The 25,935-nt window shown below is 40.5% G+C and overlaps 1 protein-coding gene across 6 annotated transcripts in view; it reads right to left on the reverse strand.

Moving 5' to 3' along the window:
• PARD3B (par-3 family cell polarity regulator beta) overlaps nucleotides 1-25,935 on the reverse strand; it is a 438,076-nt gene that overhangs the window by 66,953 nt on the left and 345,188 nt on the right. For 4 of the 6 annotated variants that reach the window (XM_068138373.1, XM_068138371.1, XM_068138374.1 and 1 more), the window contains one exon: nucleotides 17,961-18,257. The exons of the other annotated variants lie outside the window; for them this stretch is intronic. In XM_068138373.1, coding sequence (XP_067994474.1) covers nucleotides 17,961-18,257 — 297 coding nt within the window. The remainder of the gene's footprint in view (nucleotides 1-17,960; nucleotides 18,258-25,935) is intronic. 6 annotated transcript variants of the gene reach the window in all.

Consider the following 25,935-nt stretch of genomic DNA (forward strand, 5'->3'; position numbering starts at 1 on the left):
GGCTAAACAACGTAGGCTGGAGTAGCCTCACTACAGATTCTCACAGGTATCTTCTGTACTTGCAAAAAGTTTTAAGATGGCCCTCAAATCTTCCAAGAGCACTGCAGTAACACCTCCAGTCAAAATACCACTGCAAATCCTTGCAATAGGCTCTGCACAGATGTGCATTAAAGAGACGGACCTGTTCTCACACACAAGCAGAATGACAGAAACAGTGAAAGCAGGTGGGGGAGCACAAGCTAAAATGGAAACAATACTGGTCTGCAGGATGCCTGACAGTGATGCTTGGTATTTTAGGAAGGAGGCAAATGCAACATGCCTAAGCAGGCTGTAAAGACTGTCTGAAAGTTTATGAGCCTCACTGCTGTTTAAAGTCACTACAGACAGACAGTATACCACATTTTTGATTTAAAAGTACTAAGAACTTGATAAAGCTGCAGGACAAATAGGATGAAGCTGCTTTGGTAACAGGTAACTGCAAAAAAAATGTGTAAAGAATACCTGTGAGAATGCAGCCCCTAAAATCACTATTTTCAGCATAGGATAAATATCCATCCACTTCTCTAATGCTCAGCTTTACAAGATTGCCAACTGAGCACAAACATGGATCACAGCTTCCATTCCTGAAGCAGGAGAGAGATGGATATGCTGTATCCAGTCAAGCACTGTACACCTGTCACACCTGGAGAGAGAAGAGATTGTTTCTACTTGCTGTATGCGGCCAATGTTTAAAACTCCAGGGATGTACATTATCACTGATCCAAGCACAGTGCCCATAAGATTTTTCCTTCTGTCATTTTTCTCCACTCAAGTGTATTCTCCATCAATATACAAAATTACCCATTTCCCCCCTCACCCTTACTCACTGCTCCCCATGGCATAGCCATTAAAATTGATTCGCGAATATACTACTTTTACAGGCAAAAAGGGGAATGTGGAAATCCTTTCCCCATCATGTTCCTCCCCAGGACACACTGATCAAAGAACCTTTAAATCTCCTGATATACAGCTTAGAAGTCAGAATGTGATTTTCAGTTTGTATCTCTTGCTTCATATGGCCCTTAAAATAGGCAAATGGCTTTCAGCAGTACTGTTTCAGGCTCTAGCCGTTAGTTTTGGTTTTCTGTAGATTCCACATTGCAACAGGTATCTTCCCTTCCTTCCTCTGGTCCTGTCACCCAACCCCAGATGCAGCAGAGAAGATATCTACAGGACTTGGGCAGCTGGAGAAAATGCAAGACCCTAGCTCTCAGGCTTCATCTGTGTTTCACATCCAATCATGCATCTGGATTTGACAAAGTCATGCTTATCAGATAGATCAGCAGACAGTCTGCTCTCTGTGGTGTGGTGCAGAATTAGGTCAGAAGAGCACTCTGCCAGCTTGTGTTTTGCTGTTTAATCCTGCATAGAGTAGTCGTGGAGACAGCAATAAAGGACAACTCATCATACTAAACAAATTCTTCATCCCATAATCCTGGTCTGTTTTCTGACCTTGAGAGGAAATAAAACCTGCATGTTACTACTATATATCTGCATATTCCAATAGCATAAATTTATGAGAATACAACTGAGGCAAGGAGGCAAATTTATTTAATGAAAATATATCATGATTGAGGGCAAATTAAATGTTATAAAGTCTGAAGAATGGTAGTTCTCAATTTTTCAGCTGCCTTCTTCTCCAGTGCTATAGCTGAGTCTTCCAGCCAGCCTCACCAGATGGCCACATTGGCCACCATCAGAATAGCAGTCTGGAAACAAGTGCCCTACAGCCTTGCCTTAGTGTCTTGGCTGGAATACACTCTGAGGCAGCAGTTCTGTACTCACAGTTCAGAGATATTCCTAGTGCACTTGCTTAAGAATTTCTGAAATTTGTGAAGAGATTAATGCCAAACTTCTGGTCCCATAGAGGTCAGGGAAAACAACAGAATGTTGGTTACTATCTTTTAAATGTTAATCACCATTGCTACTCACACTAAAACCTCATTACACTAAAAACAATCCTTCCCCACACAACTGTGCAGTATGAAAATGTTTCAAAATATCATATTAAAAAAATATTTTTTGACCTAAGCAGTAGGTAAGTTGAGCTGCAGAGGGTTCCAGCACCTACATACAATTTTTTGTTTCATGGAGGCTGTGCAACCATTCCTCTTCTTACATACAACTGTGCAAATCAGCGTGTTAGTGATGCTTTTGCAAAGAGGGTTTGACAACAATAGAGAGTCTCCAGCCTGCTATATAAGAAGTGACAACTCCATTTGAAAGCTGTCTCTGGATGTGTTTTATGTGCAGAAATTATCTGTGACAGTTCAGATCAAAATAGAGTTTTCATTTCACGTGGGAGGTAAATGGACGATAGAATGGGTTACTTTAAATGCTGTAGTCTAGTCCAATTAATGTTTCAGACTTTTTTTTGTGTGTGTATGGATTTCCTCTATATTCTATACTTTAAATTTTAGGATAAAAAAGATTAAAAACTAATTTTGTCAATAGCATGATGCAAAGAACAAGCCACAAGGTAATAAAAGTATTTAACAAAACCATTCATGCACTAGTACGGCAAAAAAGCTCAAGTTACAGTAATCTGGCTGTGAAACTAGTAAGTATAAAACAGAAAAGAAAACATCACTTTGTCATTCTTTCAAGGAGAAATAGACAGGGGAATCATTTCCAATTTCCCACCTCAATCAACAGAAATCTTACCGCTTTGATGGAAGAAGGACTCGCCCAACAGTTTTCCTTCCGAGCAGCAGATACAAAGCTACATGCTATTATTTGCTTTTCAGATTGTGCAACATAAATTCGCAATTTCTAGCTTATGTGACTATACCAATGACACAATTTATACTATAAAAGAGTGTCAGAAACAAGATACTGCTTTGGCCTCTGATGCAAGGTTGCAGATTTTCATATTTTCCAGAACATCATACCTGCTCATTCTTCTCGTTCTTTCAAAGATATGCTCCATTAAATGCCAGGCATGCTAAGTTACCAGAAATAAGACAGAATACAATATGAAAACATTAATGATTTCATCTGTTCTTCTATTATTTTATGTACTGTGGTAAATGCTGCAATTTTATCCTATACAGTGACTACCACATGTTACTACCTACATCTACGGAAATGAAGCATCCGTTATCAAATTGATGTAAGTGTTTACCTTGATTCAGATGTCAACTATTACCTTTTTTCCTAGTACATATACACTCACATTTGTTACCTGTAAATCAATCAGTTGTTTCTTGACCCATTTTAAAGACGTGTTTTCTTAAAGGTCTGGAGCCATGGCTGTTACTCAAGCACAACAGTGGCTCTCATGAAAGGAACCATGCTGATTCAGTGCCTGTGGCTTCCTAACTATCCTTTCAAAAAGTCGATGGGGAAACCAATAGTTCATACATGCAAGTACTAAGTATTGTTAGTAGAGAAGCTACAGACCCACAAGTGAGTGATCTCATCCCAAACAACAGCCCATGAACCTTACATAATTTCTTTTGTTTATGCCACACTTTAAACAATACATATTTTGAATCTTTTCTGAGAAGCAGTATTTTTCTTGGCATAACTTTCAATTTCCACCCACTTGGAAGAGCAGAAGTTGATATGTGTAATTTCTCAGTCTTGGGAATACAGAAAACTTTTAGAATGCATGTTAAATTTAAGGTTCCATGGGCATAATAGAACAAGAGACCTCCACTATAAATGCACTGCACTAGTAGAAACATTAATAGAGACAAAGCATTCAGAAGATATGAGACTTCAGTATCTCTAATGGCCAAAGACTGAATGCTGATAATCTTATTCCTCAGAGACAGGTTTTAACACAAAAGAGAAATTAACATCTATCTATGCAATAGGATCTTGAAAAGAAAAACAACAGAACAATGAAGCTGCTCAGACATCTGGTATATTTGCCATAGCTAACAGCAATGAGATAGTGGGCAGAGTGCAGATTAAAGGCAGTAAAGGTATGCAGGAATAGTGTTAATCACTGCAGAAGCCACAAAGACATGTAAAAATCCACCAGAATAATGAGTCTAAATTTTGGGAGGAATTCTCAAGCAGTTATCATATTTAGATTGACCATCTATTTGTAACAGCACTCAAAGAAAGAATTAGGCTTCTGCCTATTCAGTTTTGGAACCAGAACATGTCACTAAATGCAAGAGACTTTTCAAGCTCTGTAGCAAAGAGGTCAAAGCACCACCACTGATGCAGACAGTGGTATTTACAGAGAAAAGGAGGAAAAGATAAATCCCTTCCCCCTCAGATCCCTTTACTCTCCCTCTCTGAAGCAGCTGCTGCTTAAATATTGCCATTGTATACAGAGGCACAAAATAATTGCCTCCTGCTTTCTTTCAAATAAGGCACATGAACAGCATATGATGTTGAGGGAGAAACCAACACTTTATTCAGGTGAAGGGCTGCAGACTGTCTGCTTGTAATTCATATACTAATAATCAATAACAATTAGGAACAGGTTTATTGCTCTGATTCTGCAACCCTCCTCCACAACTTCTCACCCCTTTGTCACATTATGGAAGCATTTGCCGATATGTAACACAGGGTCTCTAGCCACAGAAGGCTTCCTCTGTCATAACCCGAGAGCAGAGCAGAAGCATACCATGTCCCCTGGTTAGCAGAAAGCTTAAAGCACGCAAGAGCTCAATTAAAGCAGCCCTTTCAGACAATTATTGTGCATTATGATTAGGCAGGCACATAAAATAGTTGCCCTGTCCTCACTGCAAGAAAGATCATATTTTGAATGCGTTTTCATCCCTTGGAAGGTTTGTTGTAGCTTAGTTTTCAATTGCCCTGCCACATGCAATTGGATTAGAAACATGTTCTATGTTTAAACTTAAAGGCCATTCTCAAAATAATTGTTTTCTATGCTTTTTATGTAAATATCATAATGATCATTTATGACTTATTCCAATTTACAAAATAAGAGCCGTATCCAGGACTAAGTAGGCACCAAGGCCTAAGGGCAGAAGTGCTTATAGCAGATAAACTCCATAGCTGAAGGACATGTTCCAGCTAATACTGGTTTGAGAAGAAATGCCCCAAAGATACTACTATGAAGACTAAATGATAAGAACTTGTTCAAAATGTTAAAGCATTAGTTATCTCTTTCTCATTTCTCTTTACTGCTTCCAAGTCACTGGAGGGAAGGGGCTAACAACCCACAGAGTGCAGATTCAGCAAAGGGCTGTGACACTGCAAAACTGTCACACTGACCTACTGGTACACAAGTAGGAAACTGGAGAGAAACACAAAGGGTAAGACCAAATTTAGAGGACATTTATAGCTCTAACGTATGTTATGCTTATTTAATGTTTACCATTTTCTACAGGTATCTCACTGTCCTCTTGCCTTTTTTTTTTATCATGAGTTGTGTTGTGTTGGGTTTTTTTGCCTTTTCAGCTTGGTGGAATGGAAAAATTGAAGGCAGTTACCTGTTTTGCAAGCAAATGAAGAGTATAAAATGTTCCATGGAATCACTTCCCACTGCCTCCAGAGATCAAGGCCAAGTAAGAGATAAAAAAAGGTAACCAGCATGATTACCTCAAGAAACATAATTTTGTCACATCCCTCCATCCTAATGAGAGACCTCACATTATTCCAGATACAGGCCACAATGTGGTTTAAAGCAAGTTAGTTATTTAAATTTCTATGATAGTCTAATGTTGCTCTTCACAAAACAGTCACAATTCTCTTCGACCATCCCAAGAATAATAACAATACCTTGATCAGCATCAACAAATGCTCAGCTGCTGCATGGCCTGTCAGAGAAATTGCTCCTTAGCCAGAGTACATGTGGACTCCATACAGTCCATAACATCTCAGAAGACCTGAGGTGATGAAACAATAAACTAATTCTTAGCTTTCTATGACCCCTCGATTACTGTTTGTGCCAGTGGACTTGTGATAATGCATTGAAAAATAGCATATTTTAGAGTTTGTCATTGACTGTATAATCTGCACAGCTGTCAGACAATCACAATTATTCTCTTTTTATTCAGTGTCCTGCTGCCTATTAAGCTATTTCCTTCACATCTTGTCAGTCTTCCCATTTATTTTTTTCCCTAGCACAATATTGAGTGATTTTCAGCATTTCAAACAACATCAATTCTTACCATATTCTGTTAATTGAAGCACCTGGCTCTTGGTTCTGTCTATACTTGCTGTCAGCAATGCTGATTACTAAGTGCTTGGGTAACCTTTCACCACTAGCATCTTCACGCAAGCAAGGAGCAAAATCTTAGACTTCTTAGAAGCATTTGCTTTATCCTGATATGAGATGCTTGAACCCTCCATAAGGAGGTTTCCATGGACTCATTCTGAGGTCAGATCTGTGGCACTGTTAGATCTTTTACTGTTAGATCTCATGTTGAGAACTAAGTTCCTCATAGTAACAGAAGAAGTAAGATTAGCAGAAAAATCTTAAGAGATCTGCCAGTGTAAACTGCAGGTAAACTGTACTGCAGAAACATCAGTGTATGTCAACTCCCTACACCTTATGGATGTGTAGGGACTACAATTGTAAGGTTTCCATTATGCATTTAAGCTGTATGAGTACAACACAGATCTGAGCACTTTCCTTGGGCATGAGCAGTCACACCAGAAAATACCACCATTGATCCTGAAGGCAGCATAACTTGGCAATGCTGGTAGGTCTGAAACGTGCCCCATGGTTCTCTGTGCTGCAGTCATTTCAACTGGTGTAAGAGTTTTCCCTTAGAAAGCCAATCCAGAATTTATTTTGAGGATGCTACTTGAAGACTCTCAGGATTCAATTATGCTCCTCACTGCTTAATGAGGAGGAGGGCTGGGCATTGTTTTAACCTGTAGCCCAGAGGAACCTGTTAGCACAGGTCCCACTGACCTTGGATAACCTCAAACAGGAGTGAAGACATTGAAAATATTTTTCATGGCTCCAGTCACTTTATGACCATTTTCCCCATCACATCTAGGATTTAATTCTCCATTCTTACTAGACAGATATCACTGTTCTCTTAACTGAAGCTACTCAGAATTTTGAAGCAGTTCCATGATAACCCTTTTTACCCCTCTTCCAAACTTAACCCTTTGCCCATTACTTTAAGTTTTCTGGGAAACAATTCTTTGTCTCCCTCTAAACTTTGACTAGTTTTTAAAAATAATTTGACCAGAAGCCACTAATTTATCTTAACAAAGTGAAAAGTCACATGGAGTCTGAAGATATGGATGACCATACACATGAGCTGGTCTGTGCTCCCTGTCCTACCTCTTCCACCTTCATGAAGGAGATTCATAGTATGTCCAGAGTTAAAAGCCCAGCACAATAAAATGTCATATCCTCATGTACTGATCAGATTTACTAGACCAATATTATTTCTACAACAAAAGAAAGAATCCCTTTCTTCCAGTTAACTACCAGCAGCTAGGAAATAACTTAGGAGGGGATTTTTTGAAAATCATACTTCTGGACAGAGTGTGAGCTCCCTGAAGCCAGCAGTGTACACAGCAAAACTTGCACAGGGCTAGATCACATGGGCTTTCTCTGGAACTACTTGCATATCCAGAAGCTAGGAGATCATAAGGCAAAATGACTGTGTCAAGAAACTGGGGGAAAACCAGCAGACAGCTAACTGTGACAGATCAGGAACTGGACTGAGAGAAAGGGACAACAAAACCAAACCAAGCAGTTTCTCAGCAAAGGACTTCTTGGAAGTACAAACCATACAACTGTGAGCAGCATAATGACCTTAGCTGGGGCGACTTTTCAAGGCTCATGGTCAAAGACACTCCTTCAGATGAAAGACACCATACAGCAATGGAAACCTGGACATTTTGAAAACCCAAGAGCATATAAAGTAGATCAGGTTCCTGGAGGGCAGTGGGAAAACAGAGCCACATAAGATTTAACCACATCCCTTACACTATAGTTAAAATAAGATTTAGCAATTGTATTTAAGATTACCAAGTTCTCAGAAGAAAGGCATTTCTGTCTGTACTGCTAGCAGGAACTATTAATTAAGAAGAAGAAAACACAGAGCATGATGTGGATGCACCCATCTACACTGTGTATCCAGTAAGGCAGTCTTCCTTGTTCAAAGAGGTTCTACTGTTTGCCTGCTAAATGGAAATACCACATGCTATTAGGGTTTGCACTTCAAGTGTGGAAGTGACCAGTTTATAAACAAGATTTTTAACAGCTTCTCATTTTGAACAACTCTGACTTAAATTAATCTTCAGCCATTAACCATTCATTTAAAATGCCACTTAGAAAAATCTTAATTTTGCGCATTATCAAATGGTTCAAAAATAGCTAAATACAAGCAGAAGTGTAATGATCTTCCTCTCTCTTTCTTGGAACTTACCAGCCTTAAAATCAATTCTGGCTTCTTAATTAACCACATACACATATTAGCATTTAAAATTAAATGATGTTTTGTTAAAAAAAAATATCATGTAGAGAAAAATTAATACATATACACACATTATTCTGCTGTTGATTAAAGGAGCAAGTGTGAAGTTCTGGTCAAACAACATCCTGCATGAACCAAAATTCAGTATCTCCTGCTCACACTAGGAAATACACTATGGCAGGAACACATGCAAGGCCATATGATTTCATTCCAGCTGCACAGACGATCTCATTTTGTCTTTATTTGTACATTTAAGAGGCTGACAACACCATCTGTATTTCACTCTATATTTTTGGTATGGTCTCATCTTCCAGAAACAGACCTGCACTTTCTCCAGGGATCTTTTGCATTTGCATCCAAATGACTGAAAGAATGGGACATTACCAATAAAGAGGCAGAATTAATGTAAAATAATTCCATGCAGTAATATATCACATAAGAAAAGAGAGGGCTAGAGGGAAAAAAAGAGAAAACCAAAACTAAGCTGAATGCTTAGCACAGCTGCCAAAACTCAGGCTCACTAGTATCTGCAGCGGGACAGTCACAAGGGAGTTGTGGGAGTGCAGTATATAAAATTTTACACATCTGTCAATAAGTGAGGTGATCCAAATGCAAACCTTAGCAGGCAGGATGCATGCAGGCAGATTTGTGACTATTCCTGACAGAATTTATTTCTCCTGAAGAATGCATGGCCTTAACAAGCATGCACACATTACATGGCAGCAGCCCCTCTGCTCTGGTTCAAGTTTGACAACTTTCTTCTGTTTAGACACACTATAAAATGCTTAGATTGCCCAAGTTTCACAAGATCTGGGATTTCCATGACAAGCAAAAAATAGGGCCAGGGTCCCAAAGTTGGAAGGATCTCACTGAGGGGTTCCTGGGAGCTAGCACTTTGAACTCTGAAAGTTTTTCTTGAATGCTACCATTAGATTTATATATATATATATATATATATATATGGGTTAAAACCATTAAAAAGGCTCATTTAATCATGTTCCAAGAGGTCCAGTTACTCAACATTTTCCCTAGGTAGCACAGTGTGTCTGCAGCGTTATTTGTCCATTCTGAGAAAGAAAATAGCAAATAGTACCAGCAGCAAAAACCACAATACAAGCATAACTCCAATGGCACAACATATGCTCCTGTGGAATTGGTGGACAACAGGGGTTTCTGAACTGCCCTGCTTCCACAGGCAGGACAGCAATACTGAGAGCCCCCAGGAGCCACCAAACTTCTGCTGTACTTGCCAATGCCAGTCAGAAATCTATCAGCCAGAAATGACAGGAAGTTGCCAAATACTAAGCTTTTGGTTTCAACATTATGGGGAACAGTGACTGGATTGCAGCCAAAGGTTCAGAAGGGGCTGTAATATGTCTCAGAAATAAATTCCAGAAAAATCAGAGGAGAGTCTCAGGGGATGTAGAGTAGTCTAGGGCAGAACAACAACATAGATAATTCGAGGACTGCAAGCAGAAGAGGCTATATGGTAAGAGACTACATGCGTTGCTTGTACTTGTCACACTTCATAAATTGAAATATTCCAATGCGTGACCATAATTCTCCTTCTACTGTAACACAAGATACCATGGCAAAGGGTACATAGATATTACACAGCCTTATTCAATTTCTACCTTGCCTCCACGATACCCATCTTTAAGAATTATTGTTCCTCAGTAAAGGGCCATCTACTCCTACAGCTTTTGCTAGTCACTGATAGAAAGTGCTGTGAATGGACATGCAATGAGTGATGCCCACAGTAGCTTGGACTGAGAACAGGAAAACTTCAGTTTCTGGCTTATAAGACATGTAGGACTAAGTAACATGCCTGGACAAGCCTAAATCGCCCTTTTTGAACAAAGGCTTTTCTGTGCACTTCTGGACTCCTATGAACTGGGACCGAGCAGGGCAGGAACAACATACCCATGCCCAAAAGGCAAGCATTTAGCCTGCTTTTTAGTAAATAATGCTCCCTTTGCTATATTTCAAAACTCAGTACTCTCTTTACTTTACATATGGCCTACATTTGCCATTTGATTTCTCAGAACACACACTGCAATTTTTTTCCTTTAATCTTTTCCATAGAGAGGCAAATTGCACTATGCCCTACCCCTGTCTGTCATGACTCTATCAAGATCTGATGGTGGGACATGAGGGGCAGAGGCAGGGTTGCACAGAAGGATGGTTTTCATTTCCCTGTTTCTAACTTCGCATGTTACTAGATTATATACTATGGAAGAGTGCAAGTTTCCATAAGGAGACTTTCACCCTGAAATAAGGAAGGTCCATTTCTCAATTTATTAATTAACATCATAGAGTAGAAGATCTTGCACTGTAGGACTCAACATAGCATCTCTAAAACTGGAAACCTGAATCAGACTAAGGCTTTGGACTCTACTCCTATGTAATAAAACAGTGTTGGGGATGTTATTAATATTTTTAGAAATCTGCAACAAGATACAGGCCTGAATCTGTTCTCACTAGACAAAGGAAAACTGTATTCATTTTTGTCAGACCAGCACTTTGAAATTCACCAAGATAAGACGCAGAGATAAATGAAGATTTACATTTGGCAATGAGTTAGGCATCAGACTTTAAATGTTTGATAGTTCTGGGCTGAGGAAATAAGTTGAGCAAAGTGTCTAGGACCTTTCTGGAGATGTACTCGGGAGTGTTTGGATATACTTGACAGCACCATGTTCAAGGAAGGAAATTGCTTATTTGAAATGTGAGAAAGGGTTGCACTATGTGACATGCTTGACATTTAAGTGATAACAGTGTTGTGCGTATGCTCTTTTGGCTTTAGTCTGACACCTAGGCTCTGCCATGGTGCAACTTAGTACTGTCATGGTACAGCCTTGATGACTAAACTCAGAGAGATGTGACTTACCACTCGTTTCAGGAACATATGGGACACAGATTACCCAGCCTCTGCTGCAGGCTGGGGAAACACAGAAAGTCTCAGGCAAAGACTGCAAGTTCCCCAGCTGCACAAGGTGGCTGTGCAGGCTACACCATCTTTTGAAATGCCATTTGCATTACAGAAAATTGTGGCTAATTAGAAATAAACAGAAAAATGCTTGATTTACAAAGAAATGTGTGATTTTGCCAGCTAATTTTTTTTCACTCTCTTTAACTTAACATTCACAGAATACACTGATCACACTAATGCTTTTGATATATTCATTAATAAGGACAATTTACATTTATATAGCACCTCTCTTACTTAAGAATTCCAACGCTTTCAGCAGAATATACACAAAAATTTACATCTATTTCACTGAATATAATCATTGTTGGAATGAAAATCAACAATTGTGAAGCAGTGCAGAAGAACGTTACACAACAGTTGCAAATAAGACACAAAGCAACTCCCCCAAAACCCCAAAGCAAAGAAACCCCTGGGATGCCAGATGCAAGTGTAGGTAAAGGGGATGTTAGCACAGAAACAGCAATGTGAAACAGGTCTGTGTGTGCCCTGGGGAGCAGTGCTTGGAGGCAGCAAACAAACTTCATAGTCTTTAAAACAACATACTTCATACATGTACAGTCTATTGCTTCTGTGCATACTGAGGGAGATCCACTAAGAAGAGTGAAACAAGAACACTTGATGGATTCTGGTGATGAGAAAAGGGAAGGTGAGGAAGGGTATGCCAATAGTGAACAGGATTTCTCTGATCACTAAGCTTCTTACTTTACAAATTACCTATGAATTTTTAAAGGTGTAATTATGCTAATAAATTCTTCTGCAAAAATAGCATAAACTTAAAAGAAGTTTATTTTAAATAAAATAAAACCAAACTTCTTCAAATGAGGAGTTTAAATTCTCTGTCATAATGACATGTAACTGGAAGTCCCAGACCAAAACGAAATCATCTATTCTCTCTGTTCAAAATCTCCTTCTACTTCAAACCCCATTCCTGTGCAAACTGCCCTAAGTGATACTGCTTTGGCAGGGGGGTTGAACCTGATGATGTCTGGAGGTCCCTTCCAACCCCCAATGTACTGTGATATTGTGGTACTTTAGTCACTGATCAAGTCTCCATACACTGTATTACAAGCTAAGAGTCAGAGATGGGAGAAAAAGCCATCCATCTAAAGTAAAATTAACAGCAAAACTTTGAGAGTATGCATGCACTAGCAAGACCAAACCATGAGCTGTTACGTGACAAATGTTTTGATAAATGTTCAGTCCTGAAAACATAAAATAACTTTGGTTTGGCTAATAAGCACCCATAATAGCTCTTTCCCTTCATTTTGAGGCAGACAAGGTAGTTTTCATACTTGACCCTTGAAAGCAGAATTGGTTTTGTAATTAAGATGTTATCCAGGGATTTTTCTTCCCACATCTCTTTCTTCCTTCTATGCTCCCCCACCAGCACAGAAAAATTTCCTTGCCTGAAGTTGCCACTATACTCAACAACTGATGCCTGAAACCTCATGACCTATTGCATAAATTCAAATAAAATTAGTCACGTTTGGCACATAACAACAATCTTTTTGTCTGAGAGAAAGATGTAACAAAAAAACACACAACAAAAGCAGGCTAATAAGAATCCCATATTTACTCATTTTTCCTAACGTGGTTAAATTCAACAAAGCAGAATTGTTCCGGACTATTTGTCTTTAAGTATGTAACAGCCTCTCAGTGTAACTTCTGATGCCAGAACCAGATATGAGGTAACTTTTCTTTCCTGCTAGACGTTTTGGTTTTAGTTTTAAGTCGAATTGTCATGCTATCCATAGCATAGCATAGCGTAGCATAGCATAGCATAGCATAGCATAGCATAGCATAGAATTAACCAGGTTGGAAGAGACCTTTGAGATGGAGTCCAATCAACACTATCTAATCAACTAAACCATGGCACCCAGCAGATACTGTGATACCTCCAGTGATGGTGCCTCCACCACCTCCCTGGGCAGCCCATTCCAATGGCAAATCACTCCTTCTATGAAAAACTTCTTCCTAACATGCAGCCTAAACCTCCCCCGGTACAGTTTGAGACTGTGTCCTCTTGTTCTGGAGCTGGTTGCCTGGGAGAAGAGACCAACCCTCACCTGGCTACAACCTCCCTTCAGGTAGTTGTGGAGAGCAATAAGGTCTCCCCTAAACTTCCTCTTCTCCAGGCTAAGCAACCCCAGCTCCCTCTGCCTCTCCTCATAGGGCTTGTGCTCCAAACCCCTCACCAATTTTATTGCCCTTCTCTGGACATGTTCCAGCAACTCAACATCTTTCCTAAACTGAGGGGCCCAGAACTGGACACAAGACTCAAGGTGTGGCCTAACCAGTGCTGAGTACAGGGGCAGAATGACCTCCCTGCTCCTGCTGGCCACACTATTCCTGATACAGGCCAGCATGCCATTGGCCTTCTTGGCCACCTGGGCACACTGCTGGCTCATGTTCAGCCTACTATCAACCAGTACCCCCAGGTGCCTTTCTGCCTGGCTGCTCTCCAACCACTCTGACCCCAGCCTATAGCACCGCATGGCATTGTTGTGGCCGATGTGCAGAACCCGGCATGTAGATGTGTTAAATCTCATGCCATTGGACTCTGCCCATCTGTCCAGCCTGTCAAGGTCTCTCTGCAGAACTCTTCTAACCTCTAACAGATCAACACCTGCCCCGAGCTTGGTGTCATCTGCAAACTTACTGATGATAGACTCAATCCTCTCATCCAGATCATCGATAAAGACATTAAAGAGCATGGGGTCCAGCACTGATCCCTGGGGGACACCACTAGTGACTGGCTGCCAGCTGGATGTGGCACCATTCACCACTGCTCTCTGGGCTTGGCCCTCCAGCCAGTTCCTAATCCAGTGCAGCCATCTGCCAGCTCAGGAGGCCAGTTGTCTGGAAGATGACCTGTCTTGCTATTAAAAATTGAGGCAAAGAAGGTGTTAAGTACCTCTGCCTTTTCCTCATCTTTTGTTACCATGTTCCCCTCTGTGTCCACCAAGGAGTGGAGGTTGTCCTTGCCCCTCCTCTTGCCATTAATATATTTGCAAAAGCATTTTTTGTTGTCCTTCACAGTTGTGGCCAGTCTAAGCTCTAAATGGGCTTTTGCCTCCAACTTTTTTCCTGCATGACCTAGCAACATCCTTAAACATTCCATGGGTTACCTCTCTCCTTCCTTCCAAAGATGATGCACCCTCTTTTTTCCCTTTAATTCACCCAGAAGTCACTGCCCATCCAGGCTGGCCAACTACCCTGGTGGCTCATCTTCCAGCACATTGGCACAGCCTGTTCCTAAGCCTTCAAAACTACTTTCTTGAAGTAGGTCCAGTCCTCCTGGATCCCTTTGTCTTTAAGGGCTGTTTTCCAAGGTACCTTCTGAGTTAGTTCCTTGAGTCACCTGAAGTCTGCTCTCCAGAAGTCCAGAGTGGAGGTTTTGTTGCTGCCCCTTTTAGCTTGCCTGCATATTGAGAACTCCATTATCTCATGATCACTGGACCCCACACAGCCTCCAACCACCACATCTCCCACCAGTCCTTCTCTGTTTGTAAAAAGAAGGTCAAGCAAAGCCTTACCCCTGGTAGGCTCACGCAGCAGCTGGGATAAGAAGCCGTCCTCTATACTCTCTGAGAACCTTCTAGACTGCCTCCTCTCTGCTGTGTTAAGTTCCCAGCAGATATCAGGCAGGTTAAAATCACCCATAAGAACAAGGTCTGGTGATCTTGAGACAGCCTCTAGCTGCCTATAGAATAATTCATCAACTTCCTCATCCTGGTTGGGTGGTCTATAACAGAATCCAACCAGGACGTCTGCCTTGTTGGTCTTCCCTGTAATTTTTCACCCATAGGCACTTAACCTGATCATCCTTGATCTCTAATTCCATGGTATCTAGAGCCTCCCTGATGTACAGGGCCACCCCACCACCTCTTCTCCTTTGTCTGTCTCTGCTTAAGAGCCTGTAGCCATTAATTACAGTGCTCCAGTCATGTGAGTCATCCTACCATATTTCTGCGATGGCAACTACATCATAACTTTCCTGCTGTAACAAGGTTTCTAGCTCCTCTTGTTTGGTACCCATGCTGTGTGCATTAGTGTACATGCACTTCAGCTGGGTTGCTGATTTCACCTCTGACTCCAGCTTACCACCCCCAGACTCCTGTGTGGGAGGACTGGTTTCAGCCCCTTCCCCCTTTGAATCTAGCTTAAAGCCCTGTCAACGAGACCTGCCAACTCCTTTCCTAGAACCTTTTTCCCTTTGGGGGATAAGTTATTCTCATGTGCTAAGATCTTTCTCCTCCTCTGGGACACATGTACTCTGCGTGTAATCTGTTGCTAACTGACCTGGTGCCTTAGAAAGTTCCCCAAGATTGAAAAACCCAAAATTCTTTTCGTAGCACCAGCCTCTGAGCCACTTGTTAATTACAGCTGCTGACCTGTTCCTTTTGGTATTCCTTCCTGCAACTAAGGGAATGGATGAAAAAATTACCTGTACCCCTGACCCCTCAACCATTTCTCCCAGAACCTTGAAGTCCTTTTTCATTGCCTTGGGAGCTCTGGTTGCAACATCATTGCTCCCTAACTGCATAACTATTAAGGGATAGTAATCAGAGCACTGTACCAGACTAGGCAGCCTTCTGGTAACATCCCTGACCTGGGCTCCAGGGAGGTAGCAGACTTCCCTGTGGGAAAGATCTGGCCGACACATGGGGCCCTCTGTTCCACTCGGGAGGGAATCACCAATAACAATTACCCCTCTTTTTTTTTTGAGGGAACAAGTCCTGATGCTGGGGGTGGGCTGTTTAGCTTTAGGCTGTTTTGCCTTAGGCTATTGCCTAAAATCCACACTAAAATCCAGGATCCCAACACGGAATCCAAATCTGCTTGGAATTTCAGTCTTACCCACATAGCATGTCAAGAGTTCATTCAGTGTAGTTAAAACCACAACAGAAGCAATCAAATAGAAGAGGTTAGAGGGAAAGAAAGATTTGAGCATTTCTTTTTGCTGCATGGAAAAACGATGCATAGACCAAATTTCCAAACTGATGATGTTTTTAAAATGCTAAACTAAGAAGACCTGTTAGAGCTGAAATTATGAAGTGACCATCATGACAACATCTTACTGCAACTGAGTTATGTCTGCATGTATTTTTATTTGAAAAATACATCAACTTGAATCCAGACTCCCTCCTGCTGGGAATTCCCAGATTTTGTTTTACTGAGTCAATGTGAACTTAGTTTCTGATCTAAGAATGATAAGGATTGGAAGGAACCTCTGGAGATCATCTGGAACCTCTGGATCTCCCTCCAGAGCAGGTTCATTTGTGTCACTTCAGTGACAAGCACATCAAGACTCTCCTAGTGGAGGCAAAGCCTGCTAGATGGCAAAAAGATGTGATTGCTACCTCTTATTTCACCCTCTCCACTTTCACACAGAAGGGGAAGAGTTAACAATAAGAAAAAAAAATTAGCAGTGTCACTATGTTTGGAACAATCTCTGTATTTAGGTAAAAAAGAGGCACTTGGCCCATTCCCCACTACAAACTTGGATTTCTGTCAGAAGTGGTTTATTACTATTTATACCAATGACTCAGTAGACATTTTTAAAGTACTGTGATGACACAAGCTGAAAACACTCCTATATCTGTGCTCATGTATTTCTCAAAAATTAACAAGTATACTATCAGATAGCACAGACTGAAGCTGTGGGGAGACAGTAAAGATTGTAAAATGAACAATTCCTCAAGTCCCCCACGTCTCACTCTGTCAGCTCTTCTTTTCACATAGACTTGTATACCTTGCCTACACTCATATGCTGGTTTTAAAAACCCAACATCAATACATTAACACCATGATAGTAATGAAGCCTTATGCTCTTTTAGCCCCAAATTCTAGAAGCAACCAGTTTTAAAAGCACCATAATGGTACATCACCAACTCAAAGGAATTTCTGCTTGCTTTTCAAGTCAGGGGAAAAAAAGTGAACATCTTTCTTTAATGCTATCAACCTGGAAGCTTGACAGTAAGGATTAAAAATTGCTCTTTCCTTCCCACTTGGTTATTGGAAAGGCTGTGAAAGGCAATCAGTCTTCTGAAGCCACACTTTGCAGTCTGCATAAAAATGCTATGATTCCCAGTCCTCTCCCCAACCTAATTGAAAGTGTGTAATATCACACAGCTGGGGAAAACTAAACCATAAACATATGCAATGTATCATACTATCATACAAAACCTGTTACTAATAGGCACTTGATGATCAGCAGGATGGAAAGGGACCCGAAAACAGAAATTATTTTTGCTGCAGGCTAAGAACTTTTCCCAATTGAAAGAGAAAAAACCACTCTCTCAGCAGTGCAGGAATTGGACTGGAGTCAGTTCATTCATTCTGTTTGTGAAATATAGACTTTTTTTAATGATTTCTGTTTGACTGCTGCCTTGCTTAGATGCTTTGGGGGTACTGCTTCAGCAAGTCATAGCTTTCTAGCAGTAAACACAGGGAAATGTTTTGGGCATCTGAACAACCCCCCTATCCTGCCTAGCCTCAGGCTCCCTCCTCAGCAAGCTATCATCGTTCATAATGCCAGGTGGTAATATTACCTGTCACCAGGAGTCTGTGGGTAGTGCTGCTTGTTTATTTTTGCATACAGTCCTTCCAAGTGCTCCCTCTCCACTGGTGCTGAAGGAGAATCATGTGGATATACAAAGGTTTCTGCTACCACTGGTGATGATGGCCTGTAAATGCTTGCTGGTGGATAAGCCTCTCGAAAATGGTTTACTCTGGCATAATTGGGATCCACCTCATCATCGTCAACATCAGGTCCTCCAGGACCAGCAGAATAATCACTCAAGCCTCTCAGTTGTTTCTGCCGTAACTCATGATGCCTTGCACCAATCCTATCAACAAAAAAGAGAAAATCAAATCTACAGTTGGATCTGCATCAACAGCAACCACAGACACTGACTCACCACACAAACGTGGAGCACCAGTCCCAAACCCAACTGCTTCCAGTGCACTGTGAAATTGGTGCCAGATAAAACAAAATGGTGCATGCATCACTTTTGTTCTTTATCTCTGGCAATCACCTAACTAGCCAAAGTTGGTCATAATTCTGATGAATAAAATTAATGCTGAATACTGTCTGGCCTTTCACATACATGCATGGACACATACAGTTTTAATTCCACACCCGCTCTCCGTTTTGCGGTTAATATACTTAACCCAATCCAGAAAATTTTTTAGTCAGTAAAATTGTTACTGGCCCTGGGTCACTTGACCCACCTAGATTCTCCTAAATACATTAACTTGTCAAAACTAGATTAGATGTGAATGTAAATGGAGAGATGGCACAGTTGTCTCAAACCAAAGGACCACAGTCAATTTGCTGAAGATTAAATTTATTTTTTTTCCTAAATTTTATTTTGGCTACATAAATGGGGAAATCATGCCTTGTTATATAGGGGAGAGGGACTAAGTAAAACAGCAAAGAAATTAATAGAAACCTGACAGAGATGAATTGCCACATATAAGTGAATTAAAGACTATTACTGGCAGTACTCCACTGTGATAAAGCCTTAAGTGGTATTACAAAATGCTGCTGCTAATCAGGGCCATTGTGTAATCTCTTTGGAATAGTAAAACATATTCAGGTAAATCTCAAACTCAGCTGATATTCAATGATTCAACATTCAAGCTGGAGGGCAAAAAAAAAAAAGCTTAGCAAGGCTCTGTGAGCATGCAACTTCTGTTAACTGTTCAGCTGCTCTTCAACACAACATAATTAAATGCAGTGAGATGGATCTGGCAGAATGCTGACCACAGTATGTAATAAATAGCATTTACAGAAAGTAACAGAGCATGGAGGAAGACACAAAGAACAGAAGACATACAGAGATGCAGCACCTGACAGAAGTCATCAACATTAGCTGTTGACTGTATCTGAAATACAGCAGCACCGCAGAAAGAACAGTATTGTTTGTACCACAGGAGAATAAGTTAAAAGAGTCTAGCAGCCTTGGTTACCCTGCTAAAGTGTAATAGCCTCAGGATTCTGCTTAGTGAAAAATGAAGATGTGCTGGAGAATGTGTTTAAAAGGCATGGAGAAAATGTGTCCCTAAATAAATAGATAAGCATATTGGGAGCTTCCAGTCTGACAGGCAGGAATAATTAAATGCAGAATGGGATTCATAATATTAATTTTTTTCCATAAGAATTGTACCTTCAAAACAAATGCCAATACTTCTCAAATAATTTGTAGCTAAAAAGGCACAAAAATAATCCTAATGACAACAATGTGCCTTTCATCACACATGCCTTTCTACACAAGTACCTTAGTACACGAGTATGCATCAGTCCTGCTTTCTAGTTACCCTTCTCTACTGACTCTGCTGACTATATCTAGACATGATGCTAGTCTTTAGCACTTAAAATGTAGAAAACGCAGTCATACTTCACAGCAGGGATGAGCCAGAATATGATCCAGACCTTGATAGTTGGGAGGGTGCTCACTAACCATTTTGCCTTTCCTCAGTGAAGCAGATGACCTGTCTCCTCTCTAGTGCACCCCCACCTTGAGTAATGCTTGCAGGTTTGGGCACCTCAGTGTAGGAAAGACATCAGACTGTTATACAGTGTTTCCAGAGGAGGATGGCCAAGATAGTGAAAGGCCTCAAAGGCATGGTTTTGTAGGAATGGCTGAGGTCACCTCATCAAAATTCCTCAAGGGAATTTCCTCAGCAGAGGGAGAAATTCTGATCTCTTTGGTGAGCAGCGGCAGGACACAAGGGAATAGAATGAATCTGCATCATGGGAAGTTCAGACTGGACATCAGGAAAAGATACTTCACTGAGAGGGTGATCAGTCACAAGAACAGGCTTCCAGGGAAGTGGTCATGGTACTGAGACTGTCAGAGTTCAAGGAGTGTCTGGACGATGCTCTTGGTCATATGGTTTTGTTTTGGGTAGTCCTGCAAGGAGCAGGGAATTGGACCTGATCATTCTTATGGGTCTCTTTCAACTTGAAATATTCTATGATTCTATGAAATTTTTACTATAATCAAGTTCCTGATCTCAGCCCAGTTAGTTATCTTAAATTTTTCCTAAGATATCATTAAAAATAATACTCACGAAACCTCAATGTAATTTGCTACAGTAGTTGTTAGAGATGAAAGGATGATGAGAAGAAATAAGCTACAATCTGTCTCAGGTTTCTACACTGAGGATTCCTAAAAATTATTTAAAAATTCTCCTTTTTCCTTCCCAGAGCTCTTTTTCCTAGCACAACCACCTCCCCTTCCACCCATAATCTTCACTTCTCTTTTGCTTCATGTTTTCATGCCACACATACTTTCTATTTCAAATTGAAGTGGTGGTTTCATTCAGGATGGGTGACTGCCCTCAAATGCAACCTCACCAATGGGAAGGCAGCACCTTGAAGAAGTTGAAGATTTCAAAATCATCTGTAGGTTCTGCAGACAATTCTGACTCTACCCACAAGGGAAATTTTATGGAGGGTACAGCATGGTGTCAATGTGTGACAAATTCTGCCAGTAAGGCACATATTCTCTCATTTTACTGCCAACTGCACTGGCTTAGCCGGACACATTCTCTCTTATTTTACTGCTGACTGTACTGGCTTAGCTGGCTACTGTCTTCTTAGGACAGCAAGAGTTTAATTTGCAGAACAACAGAACATAACACCTTATTTGTAAAAGTAATGGTGACACTGGTCTAGAGCTTGGTAAAAGCCATGCTTTCGTTCATAAAGCAATGAACAATGGCATAGTGAGAAAGTCAGCCCTGAGAAGCTGTGTACGAAAACACTCTGCATTTCTATGTAAACCACAAGTCATTGCTAGTAAATGAGTAATAATCAGAAAGCAGCTGAAAGAGTGCAAAGGGTTTGTGTATTAAGTTAAAAAAGAAATTATGCAGCAGGGAGTGATGGAGGGAGCCAGTTTGCCTATGTTCATGCGTGAAACACCACATTCAATAAAGGAATTTGAGGCAAAGTTATTACTTGGTCCATTCACATGAAAACAAATCAGCCTTTTTAGGTGCTGCATCATCCAAGAGCACTTGTACTACAAGGATGGGGAGGATTTCCAATGCAGACATCAGTGAAGTAGGGAGGGAGGCCTATACTGCTGTTTTTCATCTTTTATATATACAGGCACTTCAAGAGAAAGTCTCTTGCAGAAGGATCACAGAAAGACCACATGTCCCATGTGGGATTATGTCAGAAATGCAGAAAGAGAGGCACTATCATTGTGTTAAAAAAAATAATAACAAGGAAAATCACACAAGAAACTGTTAGCTCTTGCACCCAATAACTGTCAGTTTGGTAGCAGTCCTTGCCTCCAATTATCATGCTCCTCTTCTACTAAAATGCACAAAGCATCAAATGTTGTTAAAAACCTGGAAAATTGTGGAGAGCTTTACACTCAACTAGTGATTTAAAACTCAAAACACAGACTTCAGTGCAGGAATATATCATATGAGGTACAAGTTTCCCACGCACACACACAGGTCCACATGATATGATACAGGCAGAAAAACAGAAGGATACTGCATTTCAAGGAATGCTCTTGTCACACATCAGCGCAGAAGGTACGGCACATACATCTGTAAAGAGTCACAATACTTTCTCAGAAAATTATGAGCCATAATGTTCTTTGGACCAATACATCACTTGTCCCTTAGGTACTGAAGACCTATTTGAAGGCAAGGGTAGTGCAGCACAGCAGCGTCATGTGAGTCTTGCTTTCATGTCTGACAGAGAGTAATTTGTCCTGCTATCAATATTGGTATAATTCTGTGCAACAAAACCTGGAATTAGGTGACCACAATTTTCTTTTGTTCCTGTGAATAAGCCTAGCTTCTTCAACTTCTTCTGAATACAATCTTCAATCGCTGCCACTATTATAAGTCGAACTTGCTCAAGAACAATTTTTCTGTTCTCTATCACACAGACCAGTCGATACCAGGTTATGTGAAATTCTTCATGATCAATGTTTCATCTTTTCAAAATGGCTATCATAATTGCATTAATATTTCTTACTTCTTTCTCACTCTTCCACACAAATCTATAAAAATTGTCAGTGATCTCTTTTTCATTCCAATTCAAATCTTCAAATACAAGGAAACAAACCATCAGTTGGTTGCTTTTTCTTTCTATTTACCTGTCCTTCCATGCCTTCTCTTATGTTTTTCACTTTTGAAGTTTCTCCCTTCTTTTTGTGAAGTTCTAAATAGCATCATGTTTTCACCCAGTTTTAAAGTAATCTTTTCTACAGCACATCCTAGTAGGTGTCCACGAATTTTTTACTGAGGTATAAAAAATGGATGTGTCGCTCATTCCATCACTCCTATAATGCTCTGCCAACTCTGCTAAGCAGGCAGCTTCTGCCATCTTCCACGCTAGTTGTTTACCATTTTTACACCTCCCTCTGCATTTCTTCCTCTCTGACACAGCAGTATCTTTACTCTCCATCACAAAAACAAGATTAAAACAAGGTCTTTGAAATCTATACAACTATCATAGCAAGCATATTTTTGGTCAGACGATTGCTACAAGAGAGCCCCAAACACATGGCACAGGATGGAACTGGTTAAATAAAAATGCTGCAAATTTGTGACTAAGATAAAAATGTCACTCAGCACCATGACACTGGCAGTGAAATCAGAGATGAGGAGAGGTACTGGGCACCATCTGAACAATTGAGCAGAGTACTGAAGTTTCTACAAACTTCCTGATGAGGAAAGGGAAAAGAAAAACTAACACATAATGGAGGGAAGTTAGATATATTTCCTTTTGGGCATCCCACATCAGTCCTGAACACCATGCTCTCCAGTTAAATCACTGCATGACATCTACATCAACTTCCCTTATCTGTGCTTCTGTAAAAAAATGATTTTTGCACACAAACTGCAAGAGGACAGGCAACAGAAGTGCCATACCAAGCAATGCCCTTTCATTTTCCCTTGTGACCCAACTTTTTCTAAACAGCAGCCAAACATATCCTATCCTACTATCTTCAGCTGCTTTCAAGCCCCACTATCTATCACTAGAACCTTTCTCTACAACAGCTTGGGGGGGAAGTTGATAAAATATATAACCTCAACAGAACTACACGTAACATTTCCAAAGTATGTTGCACACTATTTGTAGAAGTCAAATGAAGACAGGATCCTATATACCTAATGAAATTCTGGAAGTAGGCCCTGATATTTTGAAAATGCTTCTCTACACTGTGCTTCTCATGTGTTCAGTAGCACACTCCCAGAGCTGTATATCAAGGAAACACTCTCTCTTATCCTTCAAACCTTCCAATTTGACATACCCACACAAATCACACATGGAGATTTCTCATATACTAATGTGTGAAAAGATGCATAAAAACTAGTGTGTAGCAGCTATAAAAGGGTTAAGAGCACAAACAGCTCCTTCCAGCTGCAGCTCAGAAACAGGATCAAGTTACTGTGGCTTAACAAGTTATTGTGTTTCTGCTGAGCTACTGTCAATGACCACATATGTATTCACTCCCTGTGACAAACATAATGTAAAATGCTTTAGCCTCACATCAGTGACAGAGATACTGACAAGCAAAAGCTGGATTAAAAGACTGCAGTGCATAAAGTAAGGCAGCTGCAGGAAGGGATAGGGACCACCTCACAAAAACTCCAGAAGAGCTGAGCAGAAGTGGCTTCCAGAGCAGATCCAGAAATGCTTTTGTAAATGGAATTCCTCACTTCTTGGTCCAGCAGGCAGAAGCTGGATGGGTGGCTGGGTTGCAAGTTTGGACCAAGAGAATGCTGAAGTTTCTAAAAACAGTGTTCTGTGAAAATTAAAATGCAGAACTTAATGTTACCAGAAGAGTAACCTGGAGAAGGCCACAGTCATTAAAATCTACGGAACCCAAAGACTGCCTTCAACAGGGAAGAAACAGCAAGATACTGGATATAGCCCGCAGTTCTGGAGGCCCTAATCAAAAGGAGCTCTGCATAGTCACTCACAGCCTGAGGAACTGTCACCTGTACCAGGACAGAACTCCAAAGCAGCATGCCTCTCTGGTTCTGCCATCCCTAGTGAGCAACAGGGCACTTGCTGCCTAACAAGACTCATGAGAAACAACTCGATGGCACCAGTGGCTCCTAGATCTGGCCACAGTGCAAAAACTGCAGGTGGGAAGCTCAGCCCAGGAGAGACCATGGATTCTCTTACTGAGATACTGCAAGGCTGCACTTCAGAACAGTTTTACATAGGGAAAACCAAGCAAAATGGGCCTACAACAAAAAGCACAGCCTTTCCTCAGCTGTTCAAAGTCCTCTCTCCTTGCACTGCCCATGACCTCTGAGTCATCTTGTTTCTTCTGGCTTTCCAGGGAAAATGTAAAACGGTTGCTATATTTTGTTGTTCACTGTGCACTGGCCATGTGCTTAGTACTCAGCAGGGCACAGGCACAAAGAATGAGATGGATTTTGCCCCATGGTGCCTAAGTACGCCAATACAGGACAGAAAATGCAGCTGCTGACCAAAACAACATACTTCACAGCATTTCTTGGATAGTGGACTAAAAGGAATAGACTTGGTAGAAGCAAAATGCAAGCTAACTCAATGAAAGGTGCTCCTGAGGGAGAAATATAAACAAGCAAAGACAAAATGTGTGAAAGATATAGGGCCGTATGTCTTTTAGGATAATATCTATTTTGTCTGCAATAAGAGGAGCAGGAAAAGAGTAGGTAAGTGTGTGTGTGTGTGTATAATCTGTTTGAGATATACCTAAACTCTGAAAAAGGATCTGATCCTTTAGGTCTTTTGAGATCATTGAGATGCTACACATTCTTTCACCCATTTGATTGTTCCTTGTGAACAGCAGAATAAAAGCTGCTGCATTGCCGTCCCCACCCCCACCATGTGACTCCCCTGAGATCTACATTCTGCAATGATTATACAATTTACATCTGATTTAGTATCTTAATACTTCAACTGTGATTTTACATAACATTTCTGCTTTTGTCTCTCATTTACCTAATTCATACTCATATTGAGTAATGGGTTGTCTAGAGGAAAGCAGCCTATTTCTGCAGGAGGTCACTTAGATTTCCATGGAGTTTAATGTTTTAATTCCTTTCTAGCTGCTAGCAAAATATATTTTGGTAACTAAAATCTTGTATTTTCATTCATTTACATAATAGTGGACTGCATACATAGTGCCTTCAGATATTCATAAGCCATAATCACTGATGGGAATGGGGGCATTTTGCTTGAATATCTGAGGAGATCATTTCAGTATAGTCCTTCTAATATTTTATTTTTTTTTTATTTCATAATCATTTTAAAGACAGACACGGTCTATAATGACATTAGCAATCTTATTCAAACCTGCATCTTTTATCAGGAAAAGACTTATTTGTATTTTTTCAGCCATCACCTAGAAAAACTCCAGAGGCAAGCAAGTCTCATAGCCAAAGAAAAAATAATAATGAAAAAAAAATTAAGAAAAAACAATCCACCTCTTGCCAGTAAAAAATTGATGACATCTGATAGGGACTCATCAAACCTCAAACAACATC

This window comes from Melanerpes formicivorus, unplaced genomic scaffold (assembly GCF_026170545.1).
Source record: "Melanerpes formicivorus ecotype bairdi unplaced genomic scaffold, bMelFor1.0.p_v2 SCAF_5, whole genome shotgun sequence".
Classification (NCBI taxonomy): domain Eukaryota; kingdom Metazoa; phylum Chordata; class Aves; order Piciformes; family Picidae; genus Melanerpes; species Melanerpes formicivorus.